Below are 27024 nucleotides of genomic sequence, written 5' to 3' on the forward strand. Positions count from 1 at the left end.
AAGGAGAAAGAAAGGAAGAAGGAAAGAAGCATCAATAACAAAACATGGAGTTCTGCTGTGGCACAGTGGGTTAAGAATCTGGTGTTGTCTCTGTGGCAGCACAGGTTTGATCTCTGGCCTGGTGCAGTGTGTTAGAAGGATCTGGTGTTGCAGTAGTTACAGCATAAGTTGCACCTGTGGCTCAGATTCTCTCTAGCCTGGGAACTATGCCATGGGTGTAGCCCAAAAAACAAAACAAAACAAACAAAAACCCAACAGAACAACAATATCACTTATTGGGTTCCAAAATGACAATCTAGAAGGATAACATCTATAGGAAGGAAGTAGACTTTGAACTCTTTAGTTGGAAACATAATATCATTAAGATGTATGCATTCCCCTGAAAATCAAATATCTGGGAATAAACCTGATCAAGGAGGCGAAAGAGTTATATGCTGAGAACTATAAACATTAATCAAGGAAATTAAAGAGGGTGCAAAGAAATGGAAAGATATTCCATGCTTCTGGATTGGAAAAATTAATTTTGTAAAAATGGCCATACAACTCAAAGCAATCTACAGATTCAGTGCAATCTGTATCAAATTACCCAGGACATTTTTCACAGAACTAGAACAAACAATCCAAAAATTTATATGGAAGCACAAAAGACCCAGAACTGCTAAAACAATCCTGAGGAACAAAAACCAAGCAGGAGGCATAAATCTCCCAGACTTAAGGCACTACTACAAAGCCGCAGTAATCAAGACAGTGTGGTACTGGTACCACAACAGACATACAGACCAATGGAACAGAATAGAGAACCCAGAAAAAAACCCAGACACCTAAGGCCAATTACTCTTTGACAAAGGAGGCAGGACTATAAAATGAAAAAGGCAGTCTTTTCAGCAAGTGGTTCTGGGAAAACTGGACAGCTGTATGTGAATCAGTGAACCTGGAACACACCCTCACACCATGCACAAAAATAAACTCAAAATGGCTTAAAGACTTAAATGTAAGACAAGACACCATCAAACTCCTAGAAGAGAACATAGGCAAAACATTCTCTGATGTCAACCTTACAAAAGTTTTTTCAGGTCAGTCTCCCAAAGCAACAGAAATAAGAGCAAAAATAAACCAATGGAAGCAAATCAAACTGACAAGCACAGCAAAGGAAACCATAAAAAAACCAAGAAGACAACTTATAGAATGTGAGAAAATAGTTTCAAATGATGCAACTGACAAGGGCTTAATCTCTAAAATATACAAACAACCTATACAACTCAATGCAAAAAAGCCAACGACCCAACTGGAAAATGGGCCAAAGACCTGAGTAGACATTTCTCCAAAGAAGATATACAGATGGCCAACAAGCTCATGAAAAAATGCTCAGCATCCCTGATTATTAGAGAAATGCAAATCAAAAATACCATGAGGTACTACCTCACACCAGTCAAAATGGTCATCATTAATCAGTCCACAAATAACAAATGCTGGAGAGAGTGTGAAGGAAAGGAGAAACCTTCTGCACTGTTGGTGGGAATGTAAATTGGTACAACCACTATGGAAAACAATATGGAGGTACCTTAGAAAACTATACATAGAGCTACCATATGACCCAGCAATCCCACTCTTGGGCATATATCTGGACTAAACTTTTCCTTGAAAAAGACACATGCACCCCCATGTTCATTGCAGCACTATTCACAATAGCCAAGACATGGAAACAACCTAAATGTCCATGACAGATGATTGGATTAAGAAGAAGTGGTATATATAAACAATGGAATACTACTCAGCCATAAAAAAGAACACAATAATGCCATTTACAGCAACATGGATGGAACTAGAGACTCTAATACTAAGTGAAGTAAGTCAGAAAGAGAAAGACAAATACCATATGATATCACTTATATCTGGAATCTAATATATGGCACAAGTGAACCTTTCCACAGAAAAGAAAATCATGGACCTGGAGAACAGACTTGTGGTTGCCAAGCGAGAGGGGGAGGGAGGGACTGGGAATTTTGGGTTAATAGATGCAGACTATTGCCTTTGGAATGGATAAGCAATGGGATCCTGCTTGTATAGCACCGGGAACTATGTCTTGTCACTTGTGATGGAGCATGATAATGTGAGAAAAAAGAATGTACATGTATGTGTGACTGGGTCATCTTGCTGTGCAGTAGAAAATTGACAACACTGTAAATCAGCTATAGTGGAAAAAATAATATTAAAAAATATATGTTCATTAATTCATTTTTAGAAAATACCACTACTCATTAGTTATGGACCAATATGAGTTGTGTATACTGTATGTAAGAGCAACAGTACTCCATGAATATGAGTGGTAATAAGAGTTCTAGGATGCCCACTGGTACAACAAAAGAGTAAATTAAATGCTAATAAGAAGGTTCCTGAAAATATGTTATGTGAGATGGCAACTGTATTAAAGAAAAACTAGGGAGGGAAATCATGCTTTTATCTCAGAGCCTCTACTCTTCTTTAAGTCTCAGGAGAAGATCTGTACAGCTTTGCTAAAGCCTTCTTATTATCTGGTAGGCATAAGAGCTTTTCCAGATAATATACAGCACAATTATTTATTTGTATGCCTGTATCTTATAACCTCCTGAGAGTAGAAGCATGTCTTTTCAACTTCATATTCCTAGACTCATCATAGTGCCTGGAATATAATAGGTGCTTAATAAATATTATGTAATTCATGAATGAATTTATTAGGTATGAAAAGAGCAACATTGCTCTTCTCTGAGTAACTTCCTTCTTCTTTTTAATTTAAGAATGGTAGAAAAAAACATTTCAAGTTAGTGTTCTGATCAGAAAGAATCTTTGGGGGAGTTCTCTTTGTCGCTCAGTGGAAACAAACCTGACTAGTATCCATGAGGATGCAGGTTTGATCCCTGGCCTCGCTTAGTGGGTTGAGGATCTGGCATTGCCATGAGCTGTGGTGTAGGTTGCAGATGTGGCTCAGATCCTGTGTTGCTGTGGCTGTGGTGTAGACCGGCAGCTGTAGCTCTGATTCGACCCCTAGCCTGGGAACTTCCATATGCCATACCTGCAGTCAAAAGAAAGACATAGAAAGGAAGGAAGTGGGGGGAGAAAGGAAAGAAGGAAGAATGAATGAATCCTTGGGTTATCTTAAGTATCCGTGCAAAAAAACTGTTCCAGAATCTAAAATCTGTCCTATGTGAAATAGAAAAACAATTAAAAAAAATAGGATGTTAAGTGAATAATGTGGCATAATGGCAGAGTTTATCAGATTAATCTTCCCCATTATTGAAAGAAGTCTTCATGACCCTTATATAACATCTGATATTTTAAGAAACTGAAGTCCTTTGAGCATGTCATCATTTTTTTCCTCTTTTTTTTAGGGCCGCACTCATGGCAAATGGACGTTCCTGGGCTAGGAGTCAAATTGGAGTTGCTGCTGCTGGCTTACACAACAGTCACAGCAATGCTGGATTCCTTAACCCACTGAGGGGGGCCAGGGATCAAACTCATGTCCTCATGTAAATAGACACAGAAGAGAAGGCAATGTGAAGATGATACAGAATACCATTTGTTATCGGAGCCACAGGAGACTAATACAGGTCTCATAGTGTTTTGACCTTTTGCTTTTCCATATGAATTTGAACACCAGCTTGTTAAAATCTGCGAATAATATTGTTAGGATTTTGAAATTGTATTACCGTGAATCCCATAAGTTTAATAAATTAAAGGAGATTGACATCTATAGTATATCTGTAGTTGACCCTAGAATAGCATAGGGATTAAGGGCACCAAACCTCCACACAGTTGAAAATCAGTGAGTAATTTATGGTAAGCCCTCCACATTCCCAGTTCTGCTTCTGCAGGTCGTGGATGCGGCTCAGATCTGGTGTTGCTGTGGCTGTGGCATAGGCCAGCGGCTACAGCTCCAATTGGACTCCTGGCCTGGGAACCTTCATATGATGCAGGTGTGGCCCTAAAAACACAAAAAATAAATAAATAAAAAGGATGTTAAATTTAAAAGGGATTACTTCTGTTTGCTGCAGAGTGAGCTCATGTGACCACTTAATTAAATGGTAGTTTACATGAAGATTAAGAAGAAAAAATGTTCATTTGGATAAAAACATATATACATCACTACTTTATAATAGAACATGTTCTAAATTATTTTGATGTTTTTTTAGTATGAAATGGAAGGACAAAACAAGCAAATGTATTTTAAATATTGGGATAAGGAAGACCACTTCTTAAAACTTAGACCAAAGTTAGAAATCACCATGAAAATGACTGATAAATTTACCTATATAAAACATTAAAACATTAAAAATTTTTAATAGTAAAAATCACTGACAAAGTTAAACGACAAACAGCAAAAACTAAAAAACATTTGCAGCATGTTTAAAAGAGTTTATTTCCTTAATTTATGGACTATTAAAATTTATGAAATTTGGAGAAGATCATAAAGGGTGTTGTTAATACATATGGAAAGAGATTCTCTCATACATCACTGGCCAAATGAAAATTAGAGAGCAGGTTGTTAACTGTCAGAATTTTAAATATACATATGTATATGCTTTGAAGTAATCATTTCCATTTTAGTATTTTTTTCTAAGGAAGTGAGTAAATAAATGCATAGGATCACTGTAATGTTATTTGGAATAGTGAAGAATTTGAACTAGTCTAAATATTATTTGGGGATTGATTTTGGAATTCAGGTATACTCCTGTAGTTGACTGTTAGGATTGTCGGGAATTGTTCACATTCTAATAATTACTTAACAAGGAGTTCTTGTTGTTGCTCAGTGGCAGTGGACCCGACAAGTATCCATGAGGATGCAGGTTCGATCCCTGGGCTTGCTTTCTGGGTTAAGGATCTGGTGTTGCTGCAAGCTGTGGTGTAGGTCACAGTTGCAGCTCAGATCTTATGTGGTTGTGGCTTTAGTGAAGGCTGGCAGCTGCAGCTCCACTTCAATCCAAGTCCAGGAACTTCCATATACAATGGGTGCAGTGGTAAAAAATAGAAAAAAAATTAACAAATGGGTTGACTTTTTTCACATGAACACAAAATGCATTTCAGATATGGTTCTATCTTGTCACTATATTTGGGAAGTTTTTAAAAATGAACTTTTAAAAAAAATAGAAGCAGTTGTCATATATTGAAAATAAGAGTTAATATATATTTTTTTTAAACTTTTTTTTTGGTCTTTTTGCCATTTCTTGGGCCGCTCCTGCAGCATATGGAGGTTCCCAGGCTAGGGGTCCAATCGGAGCTGTAGCCGTCGGCCTACGCCAGGGCCACAGCAACGCGGGATCCGAGCCGCATCTGCAACCTACACCACAGCTCACGGCAACGCCGGATCGTTAACCCACTGAGCAAGGGCAGGGACCGAACCCGCAACCTCATGGTTCCTAGTCGGATTCGTTAACCACTGCGCCACGACGGGAACTCCCAATATTTTTGAACATTTAGGAAGTTCCCATCATGGCTCAGTGGAAATTAATCCGACTAGGAACCATGAGATCGCAGGTTTGATCCCTGGCCTCACTCAGTGGGTTAAGCGTCTCGAGTTGCCATGAGCTGTGATGTAGGTTGCAGATGCAGCTTGGATCCTGCGTTGCTGTGGCTGTGGCGTAGGCCGGCAGCTGTAGCTCTCATTAGACCCCTAGCCTGGGAACCTCCATATGCCGCGGGTGCAGCCCTGGAAAGCAAAAAAAAAATTTTTTTGAACATTAATATGTAGTGGGTGCTGGATCAAGCATTTTAAATGTGTTACCTAACTTAATTCCTTCAACAGATCAATGTGGCAGATAGTAATTGATCCCCAAGGAGACCTGAGTATTAAATGGCTAGTAAGCAGGGGTATATAGTGGGGAAATCAGAATATCTGGGTTCTGATCTCACCTATAGTGTTTACTTAACACTTACAGGTATTTTACCCGTCTACAAAATTAAAATAGTAACACTACAGATATTATTGGAAGATTACAGGAAAAAATGCATTTGAAGCACAGAATTTATAGAATTTAAAACATTTGAATTTTAATTGGAACCTTGAAGGTGATAAATTTGAATCAGGTGTTATGACCTATTTAAAGTCAAGAAGAATTTTGTTTTTATTATTTTTTTAATGAATTTTGTTTTTAAAAGTATTTTACATAATGTGAAAAAACATATGTATGTATAACTGGGTCACTTTGCTGCACAACAGAAATTGACAGAACATTGTAAATCAACTATAATAAAAAAATTGAGGGGGAGTTCCCGTCATGGCACAGTGGTTAACGAATCTGACTAGGAACCATGAGGTTGCAAGTTCGATCCCTGGCCTTGCTCAGTGGGTTAAGGATCCGGTGTTGCCGTGAGCTGTGGTGTAGGTCGCAGACGTGGCTCGGATCCCGTGTTGCTGTGGCCCTGGCGTAGGCCGACGGCTACAGCTCCGATTGGACCCCTAGCCTGGGAACCTCCATATGCCGTGGGAGCGGCCCAAGGAAAGGCAAAAAGACAAAAATTAAAAAAATAAAATAAAATAAAATGAGGGGGAAAAAAGTATTTTACCGTAAGACTTGGAGTTCCCATTATGGCTCAGTGGGTTAAAGGATCTGACCATGCTATAGGATGCAGGTTCAATCCTTGGCCTAGCTTAGTGGGTTAAGGATCCACCATTGCTGCAAGGTGTGGCATAGGTTGCAGATGCGGCTCAGATCCAGTATTGCGGTGGCTATGAAGTAGGCCTCAGCTCTGGCTCCAGTTTGACCCCTAGCCTGGGAAATTCTGTATACTGCAGGTGCAGCCATAAAAAAGAAAAGAAAAAAAAAATGTAAATTGAGTCCAAACCTCTCTAGATTCTGTGCTTTATTCTCATCCTCTTACCTACTATGAATGGGTAAGTTAGAAAATTATTTAAAAGTCACATTTTGGGAAAAATGAATGAATGAATGGAAAATAAATTCATTGTTGGTATTTTCAAATAAACACAAGGATATCCTTAAGTTGCATTGTTATTCTTTCCCTCTCCACCCCAAACTAAAGTAAAATGTGTGTTTGTGTTGCCAAAAATTTTTTGTCATTATCCGAATTAAAAAAATCAGTAGCTTCTAGGTTCCCAGGTTTTCTTTTCTATCAGTTGTCCTTAGGGCCTTCTAGAGGCAAGTTAGTTGTTACTGAAAGCTGCTTCTTGTAATTGTACCGTTTTTTATAAATTGTCTTTAAGGAAAGTAACTATCCATCTTTGCTTTCATTTCTTTAAAAATCTGAAAATGGGAGTTCCCGTCGTGGCGCAGTGGTTAACGAATCCGACTAGGAACCATGAGGTTGCGGGTTCGGTCCCTGGCCTTGCTCAGTGGGTTAATGATCCGGCGTTGCCGTGAGCTGTGGTGTAGGTTGCAGACGCGGCTCGGATCCCGCGTTGCTGTGGCTCTGGGGTAGGCCGGTGGCTGCAGCTCCGATTGGACCCCTAGCCTGGGAACCTCCATATGCCGCGGGAGCGGCCCAAGAATTAGCAACAACAACAACAAAAAAGACAAAAGACAAAAAAAAAATCTGAAAATGATAGATCTAAGTAGCCATTTGAATAACTATGTATAGTACTTTGCTAGGTTTTGGGCAACTTTAAAGGAATAAAGAAGGTGATGGTATAGTGAGAGGATCATGTCAGATAGGAAACAAGGGGCTTGGAGAAAACTTCGTGAGCCTGGGTCATTTGATCTGTACCTTGAAAGTTGATTAGAATATTAGTGAAGAGAAGTAAAAGAAGAGCATTTTGGGTGAAGGTGATGATAAGGGCACAGATATGAATGCAGGAATGTTGAAGGCAGTTGTCTTCCAAGCTAGTAAAAAATAAAAATATCAGGCCTTGCCTTAGTAATTATAATTTAATGGCAATGTAAATAAAAAGGAATGAGTGTGTGGGAGATGGTTTATGAGATTTGGTAACCACCTTTAGATGAGGATTATGCCGTTTCTCTGACTTTATTATCCCACTTTTTTTTTAGGGCCTCACCTGAGTGTGTATGGAGGTTCCCAGGCTAGGGGTCTAATTGGAGGTGTAGCTGCCAGCCTATGCCACAGACACAGCAATGAGGGATCCAAGCCAAGTCTGCAACCTACACCACAGCTCACGGCAACACTGGATCGTTAACCCCCTGAGCAAGGGCAGGGATCGAACCCGAAACCTCATGGTTCCTGGTCGGATTCGTTAACCACTGCTCCACAATGGGAACTCCTGTCTTTCTGAGTATAGCCATCATAGTGGATGCGAAGTGGTGTCACATTTTGATTTTGATTTGCATTTCTCATGGCTAATGAGGTTGATTATCTTTTTCATGTGTTTGTTGACCATTTGTATATTTTCTTTAGATAAATATCTGTTTAAACCCTTTGTTAATTTTTAGTTGGATTATGTTTCTCTTATTGTTGAACTCTTGAGAGTCCTCTTACCAGATATATAATCTGCAAATATTTTCTCCTTTTCTGTAGATTTTTTTTCTTTTTTTTTAATAGTGCCCTTTGAAGCAAAACAATTTTGAGTTTTGATGAAGCCCAGTATTTTTTTGTTTTTCTTTTTATAGCTTCATCTGCAGTGTATGGAAGTTTCCAGGCAAGGAATTGAATTTGGGGCTGCAACTGCTAGCCTATACCACAGCCATGGGAACACTGGATCCAAGCCACATCTGCGACCTATGCTGTAACTTTTGGTAACACAGAATCCTTAACCCACTGAGCGAGGCCAGGAATCAAACCTGCATCCTCACAGTGACAATATTGGGTCCTTAACATACTGAGCAACAATGGGAGCTCCCAGGTTATTTTTTATTGTTACTTATGCTTTTGCTGTCATATATAAGAAATAATCAACTAGTCCAAGATATTTGCTTCTAAGAGTTTTGGTTTAGTTTTCACTTCTATGTTTAGGCCTTTGTCCATTTTGAGTTAATTTTTACATATGGTATGAAGTAGTGATCCTGCTTCATTGTTTTGCATATGGATAATCAGTTGTCACAGCGCTATTTGTTGAAAAGACTGTTCCCCCCCATATTTGTCTTAATATCCTTGTTAAAAATCATTTGACCATTTGTATAAGAATTTATTTCTGGATTTTCAGATTTATTCCATTCATTTATATGTTTATCCTTATATCATCATCACACTGTCTTGATTAGTAATGTTTGTAATAAGTTTAGAAACTGGAAAGTGTCAATTCTCCAGCTCTGTTCTTCTTTTTCTTCTCTTTCTCGTACGGTATTATTGACATGTAACATTATGTTAGTTTCAGGTTTACCACATACTGAATATTATAGTTGATGTCCATCGCCAGATATATAATTACAACATTTTTCTTTCTTGTGATGAGAACTTTTAAGATCTATTCTCTTAGCACTTTTCAAATATGCAGTACAGTATTAACTATGGTTACCAGGCTGTACATTCCCTGTGACTTACTTATTTTATAACTGGAGGTTTCTTTCTTTTGGTGCTCTTCTTTTTCAAGATTGTTTTGGTTATTCTTTTTGTTTGTTTGTTTTGGTTGGTCTGATTCCCTTGTATTTTCCTGGGACGAGCTTGTCAGTTTCTCCAAAAAGCTACTTCAGATTTTGCTAGAGGTTGCATTTAGTCTTAAGATGTATTTGGGAAGAGTATTGCTCTCTTAACAATATTGTGTCTGCCTCTCCATGAACATGGCATATCATTCACTTTGTTTGGTTTTTTGGCCACACCCAGGGCAGGCAGAAATTTCTGGGCCAGGGATGGAACCTGAGCTACAGCAGTAAACCACAGTAGTGACAACACTGAGTCCTTAGCCTCTAGGCCACCAGGGAGCTTCTCTCTCAGTTTGTTTGGATCTTATTTAATCCCTTTCACTGATGTTTTATAGTTTCCAGTGTACACATCTTACTTTTCATTTGTTAGATTTATTTCCAAGTATTTTATTCTTTTCATAAATAGAAGTTATTTATTTAATTTCACTTTTGAATTACTGATAGGGGATAAAAATGCAGTTGATTTTGTGTATTTATCTTGTATTCTTCAACCTAGTTGAACGTCTTTATTAGCTCTTACAGATTTTTTTGTTAGTATTCCTTTAATATACAAGATTGTCATTTGTGTGTAGAGATGTAAATGTAATGCTTCTTATTTTACAGTGTCTATGGTTGTCACTTATTTCATGTCCAATTTCTTTGGTTAGACTTTCTAGTACAGTGTTGAATAAAAGTGGCAAAAGCAGACATCCTTGTGCTGTTTCATGTTTTTAGGGGTAAAACTTTTGATTTTTTATTAGTCAGTTTGAAGTTAGATTTGTATTTTTTGTAGATGTTCTTTATCAGACTGAAGAAATTACTTTCTGTTCCTAACTTTTTGAGTGTCCTTATCATTAAAAGATATTGACTGTCGTCCAGTGCTTTTTCCATGTCTGTTGAGTCTTTGGATTTTGACCTTTTATTAATGTGTACTGCACTGACTGATTTTTGTATGTTAAACTGACCATTCTGGATAAATCCCACTTTGTCATGCTGTATAATTCTTTTTACGTATTGCCACATTCAGTTTTCTAGTATTCTGTTGAAGATTTTTGTGTCTGTATTCATAAGGGATATTGGTTTGTAGTTTCTTTTCTTATAATATCGTTCTCTGATTTTGGAATGAGCACAATACTGGCATCATTGATTGAGTTCGAAAAGTGTTTTCTCCACTGGTGTGAGAATAGATAGGAGGCTACTAATAAAATTCTAGCAAGGAATCATGAGGTACCAAATGAAATGGCAGGGGACATGGAGAGAAAGAAATGTATTGCAGAACTACTTAGGCAGAAAAAATGACTAACTTGTTGAGTGGTAAGGGTGGAATGGGGTGAAGGGAGCTGAAAAGAGAGGCGTATGAATCTGAATTGAATGTCAGTAAGTGATACTACCAATCTAGTAAGAGAATACAGAAGATAGAGAAGATGAGGGGAAAGGTGATGTATTCATTTTTGGGGGTAAGTTGAGATACTGTGAAAGATGTAATTAGGTATTATAAGCCTGAATCTCAGGAAAGGGTATGGAATAGTAGCTATGGATTTGGGAAGTATTTTTATGTAGATAGAATTCACGATATAGTATCAAATGAAGGAGGAGGACATACCTGATAGACATCAACATTTAAAAGGAGAGTAGAGAGGAAGAGAAGTTCATAGTGGAGATGGAAAAAGGCAAAGCAGAAAAAGAAAAGGGAGTGTTCACCCCATTTTCTGAGCACCAAATTTTTAATAGGTTATTGTTGCAATTATTTTTGTAATGATTTTTCTGTATCCTCTTCCTTTAGCATTCAGAGTCCTGGTTCACCCTTTAAACTTTAATGTCACAATGGTTTACCTGTCTTGGGAAGTAGCATAGAATAAGGCATACCTTATTAAATCAGCTTGGTTCTTTTAATTGTTGTTTAAGCTGGTATCTTGGTCTCTTTGAAACTTAGTTTTTAATTTATTTTAAATTTTTAATAGATTAAGTCAAGAGGTAAAATGAAGCTGATAGGACCTATCTCTTAAAGTTTCTATGAGAATTAATGAAACTGAAAGACAGGCGTCCAGCTCAGTCCTTAGGAAATGGTGGGTGCTCAGTAAATGATTTTGCCTTCTTTCCCCCCATCTTCACGTTGTATCACAATTCCTTTGCTCCTTTGCCATGTGTTATGAGGAAAGCAGTTGGTACTAATATTTGAATGGTACCTAACTCCTTATACCATGTATTGGAACAGTCTGGGATCACAAATGAATTTATTTCATTATTTCTTTTTCTTCTCCTTTCTTTTTTTTTTTTTTTTAAGGGTTGCACCTGTGGCATATGGAAGTTCCCAGGCTAGGGGCTGAATTGAAGCTGTAGCTGCCGGCCTACACCACAGCCCTGGCAACAGCTATATCTGACCTATGCCACAGCTTGCAGCAATGCTGGATCCTTAACCCACTGAATGAGGCCAGGGATCTAACCCGAATCCTTATGGACACTGCTTTGGGTACTTAACCCACTGAACCAACAATGGAAACTCCACAAATGAATTGAACTAATGAAATTCTGGGTATTGTGATGAAGTGAATAGGATATAATCCTACAATATAAGGAGTACTTTAAGGTGGTGTGTGCATGTACAACTGGACTCTTCTTAGTTCTTGGTAATTTTCGCAGTCTGCTGTCCTAAAACTTCAAATTATCTACCTCAGCCTCTGCAGGATTGTGTAGTTTTCAAATAATTCTTTCAAAATAGCATTCTTTCATAAAGAATGTGATTAAAAATGGCCACAAGGCTATTTTATGCTCTGGCATACCCCCTGAAGTGTGGCTATTATAGATTGAGGGTTCAGAAAATCTATTTAATAGATTTGTGTGGCCTGGACTAGTTACCTAACTTCTCCCAGGTTTAATTTCCTCCTAAGATGGAGATAATATACCTATTTCAAAAATACATTTGAAGAGAATGAGTAAGATCATGTTTATATAACTGTAAAAGTGCTACCTATGCAAATATAAGCTATTAAGTAATCATTACGTGATTATAGCTGATTGCCTTTGCCTTATCTTTGTCTCCAGGCTTAGCTTGCAGTATAGTGTTTGATAAAACAGAACTGAGTTGCTCTTAAATTAGACATTGTATCTTTACTTATTAGATTATCTTTTTCACTATTGCCTCATCTCCTCTGTGCCTATGTGGAATCCTTGAAGGCAGAATAATAGTTTTTTATTTTATTTGACTTTGTATTTATAGATTTTAATGTTAGAATTAAAGACCTTAGAAATAATTACTTTGAAATATGATCACTTATTAATGCTTAGCTTAGTGTTTTCTGTTCTGTCTTTTGAGTTCTGTAAGTTATCTTGCTACCAGTTGTAACTATAATCATATCTCGGGAGCTTTTCTACAGTTATTTTGAAACATCAGTGTGATAAAGAGATATGCTACATATCTTTTAAACTATTTTATCAGCTTTGAAATTTTAGCAAGTTTTTAGTGTAATTTATACCTGCTTGCTTTTTGTAGTGAAGATTAATGAATAATAAATATTTGAAAGATTAAAAACAAGCATCATAAGTATTTGTACAGGAGAAAGTTCCCTAGTTTTTTTTTGATGGATTAAAATGTTTAGGATAGTTATCAGTAGGGAGATTGACTTGCCTGCTTGTTACTTTGTTAAATGCAAGAATGAGTTTGCCATTTTTGTTTGTTAATATTAGTTCATCATATAAAAATCAGCTTTGTTCTGTTTTTTATTGGCCATACCTGCAGTCTGTGCAAGTTCCCAGGCCAGGGATTGAATCTCAGCCACAACAGTAACTGAAAGCACAGCAGTAACAACACTGAGTCCTTAGCTGCTAGGCTACCAGAGGGAACTCCCCAAAATCAGTTTTGGTAATTACTTTCTATGAGTTGAAATGATTTATCATTAGTGTTGGAATACTGTATTTGTGAAAGCATTAAGAAAAAAAATTTTTTGGTTTTAAGTTCTTTCATAAATGTGTTATGAGTATTTTATTTATTTATTTATTTGTCTTTTTGCCTTTTTCTAGGGCCACTTCCCTCGGGATATGGAGGTTCCTGGGCTAGGGGTCTAATCGGAGCTGTAGCCGCCGGCCTACACCAGAGTCGCTGCAACTCAGGATCCAAGTTGTGTCTGTGACCTACACTACAGCTTACGGCAATGCTGGATCCTTAACCCCCTGAGCAAGGCCAGGGAACGAACCCGCAGCCTCATAGTTCCTAGTCAGATTCATTTCTGCTGCTTATTGGCATTATTTTTGATGAAAAATTTGACATCATTTTTATCTTTGAAAAATTTTGGCCACTATTTCTCCAAATATTTTTCTGCCTCTTCTTGGGGATTTTAATTACTCTGTTAGGCCACCTGAAATTGTCTCACAATTCACTTTGGTACTTTTCAGTTTTTTGAATTACATTTCCCTATGTTGTTCTTTTGGATTGTTTCTGTTGCTATGCTTTCAAGTTCATATAGCTTTTCTGCAGCATCAACCTACTGTTAATTTCACCAAGTTCTCACCTTATGTTTTTCTCGATACATAGTTCAATTTGAGTCTTTTTATGTATCTTCTATCCTCAACTTTTCGAATGTATGGAATATAGTTAGAATAATTGTTTTCATGCCTTTTTTGCTCGTTCTAACATCTCTTAAAATCTAGTTTAAATCTGTTTTAATGGTTATTTTCATTATGAACTGGGCTTTTCTGCCTCTTTGCATGCCTGGTAACTCTGTTATATACTAGACATCACGAATTTTATTACCTTATTTGATCCTGGATATTTTATACCTTTGCATTTTCTTAAGCTCTTTTCAAGTTACTCTGAAACAATTTGATCTTCTTGCATCTTGCTTTTATGACATGTTTGTTGGTTTTGGAATTGTGTTCATTTTTAGGGCTAATTGCTCCATGAATTATGAGTTTTTCTAGTCTGGCTTGTGGGCATTAGGCACTCTTGCTGGCCCATGTGAGTATTTGGGACTGTTACCTCTACTCCTTTCTAGAACTCTCCTTTATATGGGGAGTTAGCTTTTGTTACTAATTCTTAACTTTGCTTCATTTGGTCAAAGAGCATGGTATGTGGTAAGGTATTTTTGCTACTTTTTCTGTTTAGTTTGTGTCCTTACTAATTCAGGGCTTTTGTTTTGTTTTGTTTTTGTTGTTTTTTAATTTTTTTTTCTTTTCTTTTCTTTTTGTCTTTTACAGCCACACCTGCAGCATATGGATGTTCTTGGGCTAGGGGTTGAATCAGAGCTACAGCTGCTGGTCTACAGCACAGCCACAATAACACTGCATCTGTGAGCTACACCGCAGCTCATGGCAACACTGGATCCTTTTTTTTTTTTTTTTTTTGTCTTTTTGCCGTTTCTTGGGCCGCTCCCGCAGCATGTGGAGGTTCCCAGGCTAGGGGTCCAATCAGAGCCGTAGCTGCCAGCCTATGCCAGAGCCACAGCAACACAGGATCTGAGCTGCATCTGCGACTACACCACAGCTCACGGCAACGCCGGATCCTTAACCCACTGAGCAAGGCCAGGGATCGAACCCACAACCTCATGGTTCCTAGTCGGATTCATTAACCACTGCGCCACGACGGGAACTCCAACACTGGATCTTTAACCTACTGAGTGAGGCCAGGGATCAAACCTGTATCCTCATGGATACTAGTCGGATTCTTAATTGTCTTGAGCCGTGGTAGGAACTCTCTAGTATAGTTTTTGTAAATCATCTTACTTTTGCATGAAAAGTTTTATACTCTGAATTTAGAGTGTTAAGGGTTAAGCACTAATTTTATTGTTCAAATCTTGTGTATACTTACTATTCTTATTTTGGTTAAATAATGGCACAGATGTGTTAAAACCTACCACAGTATAAGTGGGTTTGTTTTTCCTTAGGAATCTGTCATCTTTTGCTTTTTGTATTTTGAAACTCCATGCAAACTTGAAATTAAAGCTTCTTGGTAATAGAGTCTTTTGTCAAAATACATTGACTCTCTTTAATTGAGAGATTAAAAAAAAGAGATTTTATTTTTGTTTATTTATTTCGGCCATACCTGTGGCATGCGGAAGTTCCCAGGCCAGTGACCAAACCAATGCACAGCCTCAACCCAAGCCACAACAGTGACAACACTGGAACCTTAACCTGCTGAGCACCAGGGAAATCCTAATTGTAGTAATTCTTGCCATAATGTTTACTTATTGCCTCTTAATGAGAGATCAGTGTTGGTTTTTTTTTGGTTAGTATCTAAGTGATATATATATATATATATATATATATATATATTTATATTTTTTTTTGTCTTTTTATCTGTTGTTGTTGTTGTTGTTGCTATTTCTTGGGCCGCTCCCGTGGCATATGGAGATTCCCAGGCTAGGGGTTGAATCGGAGCTGTAGCCACCGGCCTACGCCAGAGCCATAGCAATGCAGGATCCAAGCCTTGTCTGCAACCTACACCACAGCTCACGGCAACGCCAGATCCTTAACCCATTGAGCAAGGGCAGGGACCGAACCCGAAACCTCATGGTTCCTAGTCGGATTCGTTAACCACTGCGCCACGACGGGAACTCCTAAGTGATATATTTTATTTCATTATTTTAGTCATTTTGGTTTAAAAATACTTTTCTTATTAAATAGTTTGTAGCTTGCCTTTTGTTTGTGTTTTTATATCCAATATGATTACAGCTCTCAACTGAGGCACTTAATCCATTAAGTTTTTTGTGATTACTTGCATATTTATATTTATTTCTGGCACCTCATTCACCTTTTTGGTTTGCCCACCTTCCTCCCTTCCTTCCATTTTCTTTTCCACAGTCGAATAACATGCAGAAATTCCTGGGCCAGGATTGAACCCATGCCACAGCAGTGGCCTGAGCCACAGCAGTGACAACACTGGGTCCTTAACTACTAGGCCACCAGGGAATTCCCAAGAAGTCTTTTGTTAGTTTTAATATTTCTGTATAGGTAACTTTTCTTGATTTTAATATTTCCATTTTGAATTTAGAGTTAGAATATGTCCCTGTGTGGATTTATGTTTGTCCTGCTTGCAACTCAGGATGCTTTTTTCAGTCGAAGATTTATTTGTATATTTTACCAATTTTAGATTGTTCTCAGACATTATTTCTTTGAATATTGCTTACATTTTACTGTTGTTCTTGGAACTTCTCAGGTAGTCTGTTAGCCTCATCTTTATATTTTCCATCTTCTTATTCTTTTGTTTTACCTTGTGAGTAATAGCATTAGTCTCTCTTACAGCTTAAGTGTTTTTCACTTTCCTTCCTTTCTTCTTTCTCCCTTTTCTTGATTTCTTCTCTCTCATCAGAGACCCTACTCTTTTTAGAACCTCTTAAGATTATGTGTTGTTTATAATTTTCCAGCCCATTTGTATGGTTTGATCCTCTCTCGATTCCTGTTTTCTCCTTTCTACCTTCTTTCTGTTTTCCTCCTACTTTTCTCTTGCACTTTCTTCCTTATTTGTGCTTGATTCCATACTGCTTATATTTTATACTACATTTTTGTTTCATTCCCCTTACTCATTCCCACTTCTCATCCTTAATTCCTTCCCATCTCCCTTCCTCCAGTTCTTCCCTGCCTTCCCCCATCCCACATTCTCATTTTCTCCCTTTTCCTCATGGCCCTTTTTCCTCTATCCCACTTTCTTCTTTCATACTTACTCTCTTTTCTTTACTTCCACTCCTTTTCTCCCTCATCTTTTTTTTTTGAGCTTGTATTATTTATTTTTATCCAGGATTTCTGTGTATTTACAATAAGAAGGTTTTTTTTGTGTTATTTACCATATTGTTGGATCCATCCTCAGTATTATTGATTATTTTAAGGCAATAATTTGCATTGTTTGGTACTTTATTATCAGAAGCAGTTTATTTGTGGTATACTTCACAGATTAGTTTATTATATTGCCATCATCTGAGAAAAAGTTTTAAAAGATGGTTTTTTAATAGTTGAGGAAGAAGAATGATGATAATACAAAATTTGTTGAATTTTTTGGTTTTCCAGCTTGGGTTATGTGATAACTTTTTTAAGGTTATGGGTCTATTTATTAAAAATTTTTTTATTAGAGTATATAGTTGATTTACATTGCTGTGCCAGCTTTTGCTGTACAGCAGAGTGACCAGCTATATGTATATATACATTCCCTGTCTTGTATTATCTTCCATCATGCTCTGTCCCAAGAGACTGGATATAGCTCCCTGTGCTGTACAGCAGGGCCTCCTTGCTTATCCATTCTGAATGTAGTAGTTTGCATCTACTAACCCCAAACTCCCAGTCCATCCCTCTCCTTCCCATCTCCTCCTTGGCAGTCACAAGTCTGTTCTCTATGTCTGTAAATCTCTCTCTGTTTTGTAGACAGGTTCACTTGTGCCATATTTTAGATTCTACATATAAGTGATATCATATGGTATTGGTTAGTCTCTTTCTGCTTTCACTTACTTTGAGAATCTCTAGTTGCAACCATGTTGCATGCAAATGGCATTATTTCATTTTTTATGGTTGAGTGGTATTCCATTGTGTGTGTGTGTGTGTGTGTGTGTGTGTGTGTGTGTACACACCACATCTTCTTCATCCCTTCATTTGTCAATGAACATTTAGGCTATTTTTATGTCTTGGCCACTGTGAATAGTGCTGCTATGAACATGCAGGTGCATGTATCATTTTGAATTACAATTTTTTTCCAGATATATTGCCAGGAGTAGGATTGCTGAATCATGTGGTGGTTCTGTAGGATTATGTGATAACTTATAGGAAACATACCTGAAACTTAAGGTCGGGAGGACTGACTTAAGAATTTTGTAATTTTTAATTATATATTTTTAATAGAGCTTAAATGTCTTCAAAATAATGTACTAGGAAATAAATATATTACATTTTTTTTAAATTGTCTTTTGTCTTATAGGCCGCACCCATGGCATATGGCATTTCCCAGGCTACAGGTTGAATCAGAGCTACAGCTGCCGGCCTACGCCACAGCCACGGATCCAAGCTGTGTCTTTGACCTACACCACAGCTCATGGCATTGCCGGATCCTTAACCCATGGAGCGAGGCCAGGGATGGAACTTGCAACCTCATGGTTCCTAGTCGGATTCATTTCCTCTGAGCCACAATGGGAACTCCTAGATTCTTAAAGCTCATTCAGAAAAAGATCCTGAAGAGATATCTGAAATTTTATTTGTGAAAACTAAATGAAGTTTAGAACTATATCACTACTTAAAAGTTAGTATTCCCAAAGGTCTTCAAAACATTACTAAGCCTGACTAAGTTTTTTAAAATCTCAGAGAAAATTTCAATCTTAATTTGTGCTTAAAATGTTTATTTGATTAAAGGAAATACTAACTCAGAAACATTGCAGATCAAACAGAAGTATGTCTAAAAGTGGGGGAAATTTTTGAACCCTTAAACTTTTTTAAAGTACCATCATTTTAGCATGTGGAATACACTTCCCCTGATTAAAATTTTAAAAGGACTTGACAGATTAAAGAAGCTAAAGCATGTTTTCTGTTTCAAAAGAGCACCTAGCATCTTTAAATGAATAATATAGTTGACCCTTTATTTTGGAGGGGTGGGCTTGCATCCTCAGATTTCACTTACCTGGGATCAAAAATATTTGAAAAAATATTCCAGAAAGTTCCAAAAAGCAGAACTTGAATTTATTGCACCCAGGCAACTATTTACTTAGCATTTACATTGTATCAGGTATCATAAGTAATCTAGAGGTGATTCAGAGTGTACCGGAGGGGGGGAAAGCGTGTGGGAGGATGTGCATGAGTTACATGCAAATGCTCTGTCATTTTATATATGTGTCTTGAGCATCCTTGGATTTTGGTGTCTGAGGGGTTCCTGGGACCATCACCTGCTGATACTAAGGAACCCTTGTAGTAGCTCTTGTGACATAATTAGGAGCCATGTTTTGACTTAAAGTAATAGAGACATTCACAAAAAGAGAAGGTATAATGGAGGTTTTTTTTTGGAAAGGTATTGGTGTTTAATATTGATAGAAGTTTTTACATACGTCTGTCTTTCTGGATTTCCTTCCTTTTAAAATTTTCTTTTTTTCCGTGGGTTTTTTTTCTTTTCTTTTTTCTTTTTTTCTTTTTTGGCTGTCCCTCAGCATATGGAGTTCCTGGACCAGGGATCAGATCTGAGCCACCGTTGCAGCCTAGGCTGAAGCTGGGGCAATGCCAGATCCTTAACCCCCCCTGCCCCCCCAGTGCCCTGCGAACAGAGATGCTGCCAATCCCACTGCACCACAGCCCAAACTCTATTCTTCTGTCTTATTGTTTTACAGAGAGAGTTGTTTTTAAATAAGTGAAACCTTCTTATTGTTATATCCATCTTTTTGTGTTTCTTCCCCTTTTTCCCCACCATATAAATTTTTTGAATTGGTGAACAAAAATATTTTTATAAAACGTTTTTTTTTTTTTTTTGTTAGACCCTGGCATGCAGAAGTTCATGCACCAGGGATTGAACCTGTAGCACAGTATTAACTAGAGCCACAGCAGTGATCTACCAGGGAACTCCTTAAAAAAATTTTTTTTAGAGTTTTTGCTCATTGTTTCATTACAAGTAGATGTAGAGTGAAAAACAAATTCACTTAATTTTGATCTAGTATTTTTTATTAACAAGCATGTAGTCTCCAGGATTTGTTTAACATGCTGTATGGAAATGAAATTGAGAGAGAATCTTGGATCCTTAATTATGTGGCAAAATCTTGAGTTGCTTCATGTTTGCTTCTGTTTTGTTTTGATTTTTTCTTTTGCTTTCTTCTCGTTCTCATTTTCTTCTTTCCCCTGGGAGATTAGTTATGTTTGAAACATTACTTTCAGGAAATTTAGAGGTAATTATAGCAGCCTATTTCCTTGTAATTTCATAGTTCTTTGTTACCTCAGACTCTTCTGAGGGGAAAATAGAATACTTTTCCTGTGTATCTCAGTGTATATATTTTTTGCTCTAGTAGTCTCTAAAATATGGTTACTTGTATTCAATAACTATTATTCTTATCTTCTTATAAGCAGATAATAGATAAACTACTAGTGTTCTTTTCTGATTTTTCTTACAGATTTTCTGTGCTGGAGCTGAGTATTACAGAGGTTAAGAGCCTGGGCACTAAATCCAGGCTGTGTGGGGTTTAACTCCCTGACTCTGTTCAAGTATTATCTGCTTGAATTTTGTAGTAATTAAGTGCCTACTTGCAAAGCCTGTTGTTGGATATTTAAAGTAAATGTATTTTGGACATGATGTATTATTACTCTTAGAAATACTGATTTTTAACTGTCTTGGTGAGAAGTTGAGAGGCATAGCTGTGAATTGAAGATAGAACATTAATTTTTTAAATTTAGTTAATGGCTTTGAATAAAGCTTTCTTAGACGTTTTCTTTTAGTAAACAAAGATTGTGATTACCTGATTTGACTAGTTTTTAAAATTAAAATTTTTAAGAGGTAATGTTATGACAGCAAGGATACACATACATAAATACGTCTCTGAAATATTTTTATAGAATTTTGTGAGCAGTTCTTCAACATTTTTGAAGGAAACTTACCATGATATATATTTGCTGAACATCATGTAAGTAATAATCACTAAAAACTGTTTTTATTTATTTTTCAGAGAATGCAGAGCCCATCGATCTTAAACAGTTTTTTGACCAACATTTTTCACATATATATTATGTGTTCTTTGAGAATTTTGTTACTATTGAAGCTAGTCTTAAACAGAAAGGTAAGATGTTAAAATCAATCCTGGCTTATATTAATGTTTCAAATACTTGTCATAAACAGTCAGCTTAAGAATAGGTTCTTGGCCTTTGAATTTTTGTATTATTTCACTTCATTTTGTCAGATAGCTTGTAGACACTTCTTTCACATTGTAAGTTAGTAGTAGTATCTTTATTATTATTATTATTATTATTATTATTATTGTATCTTTATTATTTTGAGAAGACTTAGAAGATTTGCTTTTTCTTTAGTCAGGTTTACCTGTTTCCTCATCTTTGCTCTGCCCTAGTGGCATATGTTAGCTTTGAGCATATGTTATTTTTGTATTTTCATTTTTAGAGTTGAGATATAATTTCTCACAATGCATTATGATTTGTTTTTAGACATAAATATGTTGAATCTAAATTATTGAAATATTTTAAGCTTTTTAAATGGTTGTTGTCAATAAGGACAAAATGATAATGTTTAAAACATTTTTCTATAAAAATGTTTTAGGTCACAAATCTCAGAGGGAGGAATTGGATGCTATACTTTTTATTTTTGAGGTAAGTATCGCCAATGTAACTTTTTTTCCAAAATTAATTTTTGGAACATGCAAAGAAAAACACTGAATATTAACATTGTGGATCTGCCATGCTTTCCAAAAACCAAATGACATATTTTAACCTAAAAATATGCCTGCCTTAATTTTTTTTCTTTCTTTTTAGGGCTGTACCTGTGGCATTTGGAGGTTCCCAGGCTAGGGGCTAGATTAGAGCTGCAGCTCCTGGCCTATGCCATAGCCACAGCAACTTGGGATCCAAGTCGCATCTGTGACCTATGCCACAGCTTGTGGCAGTGCCAGAATCTTAACACACTGAGCGAGGCCAGGGATTGAACCCTCAATCCTCAAGGATACTAGTCAGGTTCTTAACCTGCTGGGCTACAACAGGAACTCCCTGCCTTAATTCTTAATTATTTTGAGGTACAGATAGAATTATGTTTTAATGCATTTGATACTCCAAAATTGGTACTATATCTGCTATGTTTGCAAGCAGTGGAGATTTTAGTTTGTGGGAGGTTTACACAAATGGAGAATATTTTTTAAAACAGTAAGTTAGGAGTTCCTGCCATGGCATAGGGGGTTAAGACTCCGACTGCAGTGGCTCAGGTCTCTGTGGAGTAGTAGGTTCAATCTCTGGCCTAGTCCAGTGGATTAAAGGATTTGGCATTGTCTCACCTGCGGCTTAGGTCTCAGCTGTGGTGACTCAGATTGAATCACTGGTTTAGGGACTTCTGTATGCTGCAGGTGCAGCCATAAAAATTAAAAAAAATTTTTTTTTTTTAAAAACATTCTTACTTGGGACGTTAAATTCATGGAGCTGTTAATATCTTAGGAGTTTATAGTTTCTGCTTTAATTCCTTTCCATTGGAAACTTGTATAAATAGTTTAAAATGTTTTATAAATTGTTCTTGTACATAACTTTGGATTGGGGTGGGACAAGTTTTTATTGCTAAAGAAGGAAACAGCATTTAATACTCTGCCAAAATTTCTGTTTTCTTTTTGGCACACTGATAAAAATGAGGGACACATACACGCACACTCTTAAAATAACTCTTTGCTTTTCATTTTTTCTTTAAAATTGAATTGTGATAGGAATATTGATTTTTTTTTTTTTTGAGAATTTTAGAGATCTAGAGAAAGCCAGGATTAGACCTTGTGTCTTGAAAGGCATAATAAAGAATTTGGAAATCAGTTTCTAAAGATTGAACTGTTCTATCTCCTGCTAATTAAAGATAATTCACTATTTTATATTTTGATTATTTTGATATGGTTTCCAAGTATTTGAACAGTTTGATATCTCAGTTGCTTTGGTCACAACTGAAAAAAGAAAGAAAAAACTTCTTTTAAAGAATTCTAGTTTTAAAGAGTTTATAAAACTTTTTTTTTAACAACTTGTGTTGTTGGTACCTGTTCTGCAGTTAATTTTCGTTAGTTATTAACTCTGAGAAATTTGCTTCCAAAGTGTTTGCATGAACTGTTTACAAGGGGAATATTAAAAACATAGATTTTTTAGGAAAAAATGAAAGGTTGTACAGAGAAATCAAGATAATTTCTGGAGAGTGTTTCTTCAGATAATCATGCTTGCCCTATATTCAGGAAACAGAGATGGTTGCTTAGTTCTGAGAAGCTCTTTCAGGATATTCCTTCTCTTAAAAAATAATAAATATGTAACATATACTAATCATTTGTTATTCTTTGAACAGAACAGAAATGTTTGTCTTTTATGAATCACTAAATTTCACTAGGAAAAAAGATATTTAATGCAGGGTCTTCATCTTTTGGAGAAAATATTTAACCTGTGTGCTGATGTTTTCCTACATACAATAGGGACAATAATATCTGAACTCCACCCAATTTGAAGACTAATGATGATTTTTAAAAATCAAGAAATGATAAATAAAATGATTTCCTCATTCTGGAATAAAAAACATCATTATGTAAGGTTAATATGACATAGGATTTAATTCTGTTATGTGCAGTTAAGAGCATACGTGATTTCTTCCATATTTACATTAACCACATTAAAAAGATATTTAAATATACATTTTATAATGAGTTAAATCTAAAGTGTAATTTAATTTACATTAACCACATTAAAAAGATTTAAATATACATTTTATAATGGGTTAAATCTAAAGTGTAATTTAATAGTTAAATCTAAAGCGTAATTTAATAAAGTGTAGTTTCGGAGTGCTTTTGAGTAGTACACAAACTTCTCTTAAATTTTTTATAACTTATCTCTTTGCACACCACAGTAAATGTAATTATACAATTGTTGGCTAGCTATGGGAGAAATACAGGAGGGTAAAGGTAAAGAAGTTGATGTATCTCATGTGGGAATAGCATTTATCTGTGAAGCAATTTAATTTCTTCATCCTCCTCTTATATGAGATGGAATAAGAGAGGTTATATCAAAGAGAAGAGAGAAGTGTAAAAACATTCCTACCATTCTTTGAACAGAATATTATAAAAGCACACATTTTGGAAATAGGCATATTGAAGTTGGAAATGTCAGTTTTTCCACTTTCTAGTGTAAGCATGTTAATTCATCTATCTCCATATTTGTCAAATGAGATTAATAAACTCTCCTTTTGTGGATGATTGTGAGAATTAATGAGACACTGTTATATAAAATGTTTAGTTTATTGTTTGGCCCTTATGAAGTTCAATGAATGATGTTTCTAGATAATAATAATAGTAAGAGCAGCAATAATAACAAACACACAAATGTTATTCAGCAAGCAGATGAGTACTGAGAGTGTAGTTCAGCAGCATAATAAAGCAGCTGATGATCTACAATAATCCACAAGGTGCAATATATAAAGGAAAATAAAGACAAAATTTTGGAAGTATTATATGTAAAAACTCTTTATTCCCAATTTGTGGAAGCCTATGTAGGTTAGCTTGACTATGGGCTCCTGATTTTGAAAATATTTTTCTTATAACTCTGGCTGTTATGAAAGTGTCTTTGGGTTCACATGAATTAATTTAGTACACATATTTGATAGGATTTTTGTGAAAGCACAATATTTTCCCTCTCAAGTTTATCAAAATAGGAGAAAGAATTACTTGGGAGAAAATGTCACAAATATTATCTGAAAGAATTGCAAACTTATCAGTAGTATTCACAATGCAGAAATTCTGAGAATAGTAAATGAACATTTAAAATTACAGTTAGGGGAGATGGGATTAAGATGGCAGAGTAGAAGGACTGGAGCTCACCTTCTCTCAAAAAAAACACCAAAATTACAGTCACTTGGTGAACAACCATCAACGAAATAGACTGGAAAGTACCAAAAAAGATACCCTATACCCAAAGACAAGAAGCCATGTTGAGATGGTAGGAGGGGCACTTTTGCAACATAAGCAATCCCATATTGACCAGCTGTGCAACACAGACTGGGAATTAACTATTGCAGAGGTTTTCCCGCAGGAGTAAGAGTTCTGGACCCCACATCAGGCCAAGGCCTGGGGGTCTGACCTTGGGAGGAGGAGCTCCTGGAGGATTTGGCATTGAAGGCAAGCAGGGCTTATGCACAGGAGTTCCACAGGACTGGGACAAACAGACTCCATTCTTGGAGGGCACACACAGGCTTTCCTGTATACTGGATCCCAGGGCAAAGCAGAGACTCTTTAAGAATCTGGGTCAGAACTACTTGTGGATTTTGGAAGATCTCCTGGGAAAACAGGGCAGCTGTGGCTCACTATAGGAGAAGGACATTCAAAGCATATATACTTAAGTGGTGAAAGGAAGAAACCTCCAACAAAGATTACTCTACCCAGCGAGGCTCTCATTCAGATTTGAAGGAGAAATCAAAAGCTTTACTATAGACAAGCAGAAGCTAAGAGAATTTAGCACCACTAAACCAGCCTTACAGCAAATACTAAAAGAACATTTCTAGGTGGAAAAGAAAAGACCACAACTAGAAACAAGAAAATTAGAAATTATGAGGCTCACTTTACTGGTAAAGGCAAACATAAAGTAAAGGTAGGAAATCATCCACACACAAATATGCTACCAAAACCAGGGATCATGCAAAGAGGAGGGTACAGGTGCAGGATACTGAAGGTGCATTTTAATTAAGAGACCAGCAACTTAAAACAATCTTGTATATATATAGAGTCCTGTATCAAAACCTCGTAGTAACTGCAAACCAAACATCTGCAATAGCTAGACACACAAATAAGAAAAAGCAATCCAAACACAACAGTAAAGATAGTCATCAAACCACAAGAGAAGAGAAGAAGGGAAGAGAAAGGAGCAATAAAAACAAATCCAAAACAATTAACAAAATGGCAATAAGAACATACATATTAATAATTACCTTAAATGTAAATGGACTAAATGCTTCAACCAAAAGATAGAGACTGGCTGAATGGATGCAAACACAAGACCCATATATATGCTGTCTTCAAAAGACCCATTTCACATCTAGGGACAAATACAAACTGAAAGGGAGGAGTTCCTGTAGCTCAGCAGTAATGAACCCAACTAGTATCCATGAAGATGAGGGTTTGATCCCTGGCTTTGCTTAGTGAGTTAAGTATCTGGTGTTGCCATGAACTATGGTATAGGTTGCAGACATGGCTTGGATCCTGAGTTGCTGTGGCTATGGGTTAGACTGGTAGCTGCAGCTCCAATTCAACTTCCATGTGCTAGACATGGGGCCCTAAAAAGCAAAAAAAAAAAAAAGAGGAGGGGGAATGGAAGAAAATACTCTATGCAAATGGAAATCAAAAGAAAACTGGAGTAGCAGTACTCATATCAGACAAAAATCAGCCTTGAAGAATGTTAACAAGAGTCAAAGAAGGATATTACATAATGATCAAAGGACCAATCCAAAAAGTAGATATAACAATTGTAAATATATATGTAAGTATAGGAACACCTCAATATGTAAGGCAATTGCTCATAGCCTCAAAAGGAGAAATTGACAACACCACAATAATAGAGACTTAAACACCCTACTCACAGTAATGGACACATCATCCAGACAAAAAAATCAGCAAGGAAATACAGGCCTAAAATGATGGGTTAGACCAGCATCTGGGGTTGCTTTGAGCTGTGGTGTAGGCTGCAGACATGACTTGGCTTTGACATTGCTATAGCTGTGGCATAGGCCAGCGGCTACAGCTCTTGGTTCATCTCCTAGCCTGGGAGCTTCTATATGCCGTGGGTGTGGGCCTGAAAAAAAAAAAAAAAAAAAAGAGGCAAATAGCAACAAAGACACAAAAATCTTAAACTTCTCAGATGCAGCAAAAGCAGTTTTGAGAGG

General features: G+C 36.6%; 1 protein-coding gene across 5 annotated transcripts in view; it reads left to right on the forward strand.

Moving 5' to 3' along the window:
- The window catches only part of RALGAPA1 (Ral GTPase activating protein catalytic subunit alpha 1), a 230371-nt gene that overhangs the window by 14639 nt on the left and 188708 nt on the right, over positions 1-27024 (forward strand). For all 5 annotated transcript variants that reach the window (XM_047797747.1, XM_047797742.1, XM_047797745.1 and 2 more), the window contains exons 2-3: positions 21098-21208; positions 21700-21749. In XM_047797747.1, the coding sequence (XP_047653703.1) occupies positions 21098-21208; positions 21700-21749 (161 nt within the window). The remainder of the gene's footprint in view (positions 1-21097; positions 21209-21699; positions 21750-27024) is intronic.

The sequence above is a fragment of the Phacochoerus africanus genome, chromosome 9 (genome assembly GCF_016906955.1).
Source record: "Phacochoerus africanus isolate WHEZ1 chromosome 9, ROS_Pafr_v1, whole genome shotgun sequence".
Lineage (NCBI taxonomy): Eukaryota > Metazoa > Chordata > Mammalia > Artiodactyla > Suidae > Phacochoerus > Phacochoerus africanus.